Here is a 7,417-nt window from a genome sequence, read left to right as displayed (position 1 = left end):
GGCATTCTAAACAAATTCCTCCTTACCATTGATTGGTTCTCTGGGCCCCACTTGAGAAATACCTCTTTATCTAGTGCCCTAAATAGTTAATTTTCTCTTAAAATTTCGGCTGGACTCACCCTTCCTTTCGATGCCATTTTCATCTACTGAAGCAATGTGCAGAGTGTCGGTTTATAAAATGATTATGCTCTTTCTGCCTATAAACCTTTCTCTCACCCTCCCCTGCCCCCCAAAGGCAATTTCCTTTAACTACATCCGCGGCTCTGCAGACTTTCAACAACTTCAGACTATGAGGTTAGGTTTTGGAGGTATGTTGGCCTCAATTTCCATTTCTTAAGTCATATTTTTCCCTGGTCTTCCAAAGTTCACTTCTGCTACAGTCCGAAGAGTTTGATTTCACCTCTCTCACCCAAACATTCAAAGTGCCGTTCTCCACGCCCCCCCCCCGCCCCCAACTTGGCTTTTGATCAGGGAGGAAATGTTGGCTGATACTCTAAATGAGAATTTCATTTGCAAAGGGTTCGCGTTTGCTAATCTTTGGCTTGGGCCAGGGAGGAGGGATAAAAGGCTGTTCTTTCAGATAATGCGTTTTAAGCCAAATCCCAACCCCCTGCAACTCACAAACAAACAACAAAGATCCCCAGGGCCGCCTTGGGTACAAAGGGGCCTGGAGCCCCTGATAAATGAATTAGCATCTCGGGGACTATATCGCTGTGGGGCTGACATCGATCTGGGTCAGCCGGTGTTTGCCAGCGATTGTTTGGGGGGTGGTTAATTGAGTGTCAGTCTCGGCCTGTGTCGTCTCTCTGGCGCCGGGCGCGTTTGGATTTGGTAATTTTCGTTAAGTGTCTCTAGCCGGCTCCAGGTCCCGTCTACCCCAGAGAACCTAGCGGCTCCTACTGATCAACAGTCTGTCTGTCTGGGCTTTATAGATCACAGAGCCGGTAGCTCGGAGCGGATGCGCCGCAGGGGAGGCGCGGGGGGCGGGGTAGGGTGGAAGGGGAGGCAGAAAACAGACCCAGCGCCGGCCGGGGCGTCCCCTCTTCCCTTCCTGGACCCCCGCGAGCCGGCGGCACTCCTGGGGCAGCGCCCGGCCGGCGGCGCGTGCGGCGGCCGCCACCTGCTTGCTCCCCGGGGCGCGGAGCTTGGCCAGGCGGGCGTCCCCCCAAGGGCGGCCAGGCGGGTCCCTTGCGTTTTTATGGGGGCAGGGGGACGAGAGTTCCAGGGCTGGGGGCATTCTGAGAGTCCAGGAGCCGAGCAGCGCCGGACGCAGACCCGGCGGCTGCCCCGCGCAGGTCCCGGGCCCGCGAGCCTCCGCGAGGGGGAGCGCGGGAGGCGGCCGCGCCGGGAGCGGGCCGGCAGTCCGGCGAGCAGACCTCGGCGCCGCGGGGAGCCGCCCAGCAGGTCCGGCGGCGCAGCGTCTCGGGCCCGCCTCTTGGCTACGAGACTGATTGACAAGAGCCTGGCGGCCAATCGGACGGCCGCGATGCTCACGGGGGCGGGGCCAGGGCGGGGCCGTGCAGGCCGGGCTGCCCGCGCGGGGCGCTATTTACAGCGCGGGAGCCGAAAGCTCGGCTGCAGAGGCTGCGTGCCGGCGGGACCCCGGGATCGGCTCCCTGTGCGGCCGCACTCGCTCCTAGCGTCCGGCCGAGAGAGCCGAAAGCTCCTCGGGACTTGGGCCGCGCGGGAGAGCGAGCTGGCAGCGCGGAGCCGCGCGGAGGGCGCCGACTCGGACCGTGAAACCCGCCTCGGTTCCCGGGCGCGCGCCTCGCAGCCGCGGTCCATGCTCCAGCCGCGGGCCGGCCGCTCGTCCGGACGCTGACGGCGCCCGCCGCGCCCGGGGAGCACCGCGCGAGCCGCGAGCGCCCCTGCACTGCGCGCTCCGGGAGTCGTAGGCTGCAGCTGCGCCGCGGCTCCGGGGGCCGGCGGGGGCGACGCGGCCGCGGGGGGCGTCAATGGATCGCCATTCCAGCTACATTTTCATCTGGCTGCAGCTCGAGCTCTGCGCTATGGCCGTGCTACTCACCAAAGGTGGGTGTCGGGGGGCGCGGGCTCCCCGGAGACCGCGCGGCGAGCCGGCCCGGCCGCGGCCGCGGCGCGCGCGGGGTCTCGGGGCCGGGTCACCGCCGCCGCGGGGCTTTGAAGCCGACTGCCAAGGCTTTGTTCGCGGCGCGCGAGGACTCCTCCCGCGCGGGAGGGAGCTCGCAGGTCGCGACAAGTTTTCTCTTAAGTCGCGGCGGTGGCTGCGCGGCCGCCCCCTCGCCGGCCCCAGGCCCGTCCGCTCCAAGTGTGGAGTCAGACCTTTGGGGAAGGTGGTTGTCAAAATGTTTTCCTAGGTCTGTCGGTGATGAACTTTCGAGGGGCGACCTTGGCATCCGCCGGGAGCGCGGGCCTGGCTGCGCAGCCCCGGGTCTGGAAGGCACCACAGACCCCCAGTGCAGAGGAGCCCGTGTGCAGTGCGTGACTGGCGCCGCGCCGCTCCCGGTCTCTGAGCGCGCGTGTGCGGGAGCGTGTTTCTCAGAGAATGTGTGCAGTGTGTCTGAGAGTCTTTGTGAGTGTGCGTCTCCGTGCGAGTGGGTTGTGCCCCCCCCAAAAAAAAACCCCACACCAAATAGTGATTTCTTCTTTTAGGTCGTAATAATCCAAACTAACACCCCCATCTCCCACCCCCAGTTCTGGCAGGACACTACCTACTGTTCTGTGAACAGTCACCCCCCCTTTTAAAAAAATATAGGGAGTGGTGTTGAGGTTTTGCACCCCCCACTTTTCTCTAATTGTCATGTAGCAGGCATGAGGTTAAAGGATAAGCTAGCCCAGCAAGGATGATGTGCTACAGTATTTATTTATTTTGGAAAGAAGGGTGTAATTAACCCTAAATAACAGCCTGCAGAAGAGAGCCTCCTGGCCCTATCAAAGCCTCCAGAGCGGGGAGGGACTGAAGCTGACATGAAGTCACAGATACCGAAACTATGTGGCTGATAATGATATAATTAGGGGATCAGAGATTTCTGACTGCTGTGGACTTCAAAAGCTTTAAGAGAAGCCAGCAGTCTCTCCTGTAGCCATGTTGACTGAAAGCAGACATTTTTGTTTAATCACCACGTACAGTAACAAGAAAGGGGGGAAACAGAAGAGCATTGTTCACTGTTTCCAAATACCAGCCCCCCGCTTCTGGACTTTTGCATGCCACAGGAAGAACCTTTATGAAAGGACAGAAATATAGTTTTAATACAGTAATACAAAAGCCCATTCTCCGTGCTCCAATGTGGCTCCAATTAAAAAAAAAGTTGTTAAAAGTTTCCCAGTTACCTGTCAAAATTTTATTAGACCGTTTTAGGTCGTTGAAAATATAGTATTTTAAATCGGGACCCCATAAATATTTAAATAGCATTTTACTTAGGTTCAGGGTTTATTGTGCTGCTTTTTTTTTGGGGGGGGCGGTTTACTAGGTCCGAGGCCATGAAGATTGAAATTGACTTTCATCTGTTTTATTTGTGCTTTAGTGTGTATATGGAATTTGTCAGGCCAGGGATGTGTAGTCAGCACCGCACTGGACCTTTCACCTTGTTCCAAAGATAAGAATCAGCTTGGAAAGGGGAGAAAAGAGCTCCTGGCCAGCAGCATCCTCCACCGAAGGTGCTGCTGAAGGTGCCGGAGGCAAGATAGACGAGTAGGACTGTGAGTGAAGGCCTGAGAGAGACCTCCGGCTTTGGGCATCGGAGTGTGCTAACTGGTCTGGGTGGTTAGTCACCTCTCATTCTCCGGTGAAAATGCAGCATGTACCATACGGTGACCTGGAATTTGGACAGATAATGAAAGGAGACACCTTTCTCAGGCACTCACAAGAAAGGGAGGAGAAAGCAGAGGTGAGGGTGAGAAGAAGTTTGTAAAGCAGTAACCCCTGGTGTTCTGTTTCAGAGCGGAGGGTTCAATAGCTAGACAGCCCCGCAGGTTGCAGGCTTGGGAAGAGGTGTGTGCGCCAGTTCCAGTCACACAGTAGCTTTCCTTGGGGTCTGTAACAAAAGGCTGGAGCCCAACCCGCCGCCTATCAGATGAGAGCGAAAGCTCCCGGGACCAGAGGAGTTCAGCTGGAAATGGATGCTAAAGGCCTCCAATCCTGTGTTCTTTGCAACTCCATGTGCACAGCGACAAACTAAGTTTTATAAAGGAAACTTTTCATCACTTCCTGTAGAAAATGTTGAGGTTTCCTTAAGGATTTTTCATTCAAACCAGCAGAGGCTCTTCGGTTTAAATGCTTCCCCTTTTAGATCACATGTTGAATTACATGTAAAAACTGGGGGGAGAGAGAGAGGAGGAGAAGTTAGCCTTGCAGTTTTACCCTCGGTTTTATGACTTTCCATTTGGGTTGAAAGAAATTGACTTTGGCAAGCAAACCACTAATTGTAAACTGCCTCGTTCCTGTTTTACAACAGGACTGAAAGCTCCTCGCAGGAAAGCCCTTCACAGGAAAAACTTGCCTTTTCTGGAGAGGTTGCAAATACCTGCCCGGTTTCATAGTTTTAAAACCTCCTGACCTGAGCAATTTCTAGATTGTTGTGTTGCTAGTTAATAGCTTTATAAGGTGTTAGCTAAAGCTCTTAAATCTTGGCACAGCCCTGAGAGGCAGTAAACAATTTAGCAGTTCCGATCAAATATTTATACCGACAAAATAAAAAAGCCTAGCATTTTTCTGTTGCATGGCCATGTAGGATGAAAATGAAGAAATGGTGGGATTTACCTTACCGGCAAGGGGAAATCACCTGATTGCGGTTTTTTTCCCCCCTTCACAATCCAAAAGTTTAATGATTATCTGGTTCCAAAATTTATAAAGTACTCCTGAAGCTCTTTTATTGGGGTAAGTTGTATTTCTAGACTCTTTATTCCATGAAGGCAGACTGAAATCTACCACCGAATTACACAATGGGCTCTCCCTGTCTACACCGACTTGCTGGTGTAAGTATCTCACAGACTAGTCGGTCTCTGAGTTCTCTGGTGCCCTTGCCGTTGGGATCTAGCCAATGCCTTCAAGGGGTGGATGCCCGCTCTGGTCACCGAGGGCAGGGGGTGATGCACCTTCTTGTTGTTTTCAGGTGAAATTAGGTGCTACTGTGACGCCGCACACTGCGTGGCAACGGGTTACATGTGTAAGTCGGAGCTCAGTGCCTGCTTCTCGAGACTTCTCGATCCCCAGAACACCAATTCCCCACTTACTCATGGCTGCCTGGACTCCCTTGCAAGCTCAGCGAACATCTGCCAAGCCAAACAGGCACACAACCACTCTGGCACCACCGTGCCCACGTTGGAATGCTGTCACGAAGATATGTGCAATTACAGAGGACTGCATGATGTTCTCTCGCCTCCCCGGGGGGAGACCTCAGGTAGGTGGAAGTGATTTCTAACCAGAAGGCTTGCCTGCCCTGTAGACTTGTGACAGCCAAAGACGCGGGATGTCTGCTATTGATTTTGTTGCTAATGTAATTAGAGACACCAGAGGGAGAAGCAGGACTGGATGCAAAGTTGCATCTCTTAGCGAGTAGCTTTTATGTCTGCCTGGGCATTAGACGGCTGTCTCCATAATAGGTCTTGCCTGTTTTTTCAACATGTCGAAGACATTAAAGACCATTAACAACACGGTAACGTAACGACAGTCTGTTAACAGATGCAGTTGTCATCTCCCTTTGGATCAGTTTTGCAAAAAAAGAAAGAAAGAAAATTGTTATTGTTTTTCTCAATATTGTTTGCCTAATCGGAAGCTGGGGCTGGTGGAGTGACGTTGGAGAGTCTGATGGTTTTCTTTGCGTCCATGTAGGACAAGGCAACAGATACCAACACGACAGCGGCAGAAACCTCATCACCAAGGTGCAGGAGCTGACGTCATCCAAAGAATTGTGGTTCCGTGCGGCCGTGATCGCTGTGCCCATAGCTGGAGGGCTGATCCTTGTGCTGCTTATCATGTTGGCCCTGAGGATGCTTCGCAGTGAAAGCAAGAGACTTCGGGACCAGCGCCAGCAGATGCTGTCTCGCTTGCACTACAGCATTCACGGACACCATTCCAAAAAGGGCCCGCTTGCAAAGTTAGACTGGGAGTGCATGGTGCCGGTCGGCGCGCGCGAGAACTGCTGTATGACCTGCGACAAGATGCGGCAGGCGGACCTCAGCAACGACAAGATCCTCTCGCTGGTTCACTGGGGCATGTACAGCGGGCACGGGAAGCTGGAGTTCGTATGACCGTGTCCACAAAACGTCTGGAACGCTTGAAGGCCTCGGAGTTCTGCTGGACAGGAGCACTTTATCTGAAGAAAAAGGAACTCGTGTCCTCCTCATGGGGGAGATGGAACGACCTCTGCAAACGGAATCTTGGTTATTTCTTCTGAAGGATTATTTGCACAGACTTGCAAATGTATCGTTTGCTTTAAAGTTTATCAGAGCCAAGAGAAAGGCTTATGTACACACTGTTGCCAGGGTTATCTGCATCCAAGGGAGCTGGATTTAGTACCTAAATAAACTAAACTGTGCTCTCTCTAAGTCCCGACATCTTGATTTATTGTGAAGATTAAAATATATACATTTATTTTTTTCCTGCAATTTAGTGGTCTCTTTCATAAATTAAAACAAAGTGGGGGCCTGTCCAGAGACAGCGTGTTAGTTGTACAGGTGAAGATCCGCAGATGACACATTGGCTCTTAGATTTTAGAGTAGGTTTGCCCCCACCCCTGCCCCCCATGATCAAGATTGAGCTGACCCTTCCCTGCACATGTGTAATTAGGGCCACTTTCTAAATGTGTGTTGCTCCTCATTCAGTGATTTACTCAGATTTTATTCTTTTGTTAGGATAAATAGGTTTTCAGCCTTTAGCTCAGAGATCTTAAGCGCCCGGCCGGCCGGCTCCGATCACCTTGGTTGCATTTCTGACATTGGGTTAGCTAAGTTCCCATCTGTGGGTCTCCTTGCTTTGGAATAGATTTTTCAAATGTGTCTACCTTTGGTGGGAAAAGGAAACAAAACAAGACTTGAACAAAAATGAGCCTCTCTAGCCCTAGTCCCCCGTCTCCTTTTGCTTTTGATTTAATTGACCAGTTTATTCTGTTGAAAACCAAATGAAATATTTTGACTCTAGCTAGCTTAACTTTATTCTAGCACGCTCTTCCTTGAGAGCTTTCTCCTTGAACACACCCTGCTCCACTTTCTTTTGGGGGGGAGGGGCTAAATTCATCGCCATCCTTCGAAAGCCCCTCCCCTTCCTGCCCCCGCTGCTGACATTCAATCCCCACTCATTGAGATTTAAGTAAGATTGTTACAGAGTTTCTCCCCAGCCCCCCAAAGTAATTCTCTTAACATAACCAAACACAACCTTGACTTTAGCCAGTGACTAATGGAGGAATGTAGCTAAGGAGCAAGCTTTCCGCTTTTCTGGGTC

The 7,417-nt window shown here is 52.5% G+C and overlaps 1 protein-coding gene across 1 annotated transcript; it reads left to right on the top strand.

The window, feature by feature from the left end:
- Nucleotides 1-1,568: 1,568 nt before the first annotated feature.
- On the top strand, nucleotides 1,569-6,525 carry BAMBI (BMP and activin membrane bound inhibitor). Its single transcript, XM_075550366.1, has 3 exons — nucleotides 1,569-2,031; nucleotides 5,091-5,378; nucleotides 5,810-6,525. Exons 1-3 carry the CDS (start codon nucleotides 1,956-1,958, stop codon nucleotides 6,226-6,228), a joined length of 783 nt encoding a protein of 260 aa, XP_075406481.1. The 5' UTR covers nucleotides 1,569-1,955; the 3' UTR covers nucleotides 6,229-6,525.
- The last annotated feature ends 892 nt before the right edge of the window (nucleotides 6,526-7,417 follow it).

The sequence above is a fragment of the Tenrec ecaudatus genome, chromosome 5, assembly GCF_050624435.1.
Source record: "Tenrec ecaudatus isolate mTenEca1 chromosome 5, mTenEca1.hap1, whole genome shotgun sequence".
In the NCBI taxonomy this organism is placed as follows: Eukaryota; Metazoa; Chordata; class Mammalia; order Afrosoricida; family Tenrecidae; genus Tenrec; species Tenrec ecaudatus.
This window is presented reverse-complemented; position numbering and strand designations above follow the sequence as displayed.

Excerpts from the sequence above, each read along its gene's own strand:
- BAMBI (XM_075550366.1), top strand. The coding sequence starts at position 1,956 with ATGGATCGCCATTCCAGCTACATTTTCATCTGGCTGCAGCTCGAGCTC. Across the intron at positions 2,032-5,090 it reads GGCCGTGCTACTCACCAAAG|GTGAAATTAGGTGCTACTGT; the intron begins GTGGGTGTCGGG and ends TGTTGTTTTCAG. Across the intron at positions 5,379-5,809 it reads TCCCCGGGGGGAGACCTCAG|GACAAGGCAACAGATACCAA; the intron begins GTAGGTGGAAGT and ends GCGTCCATGTAG.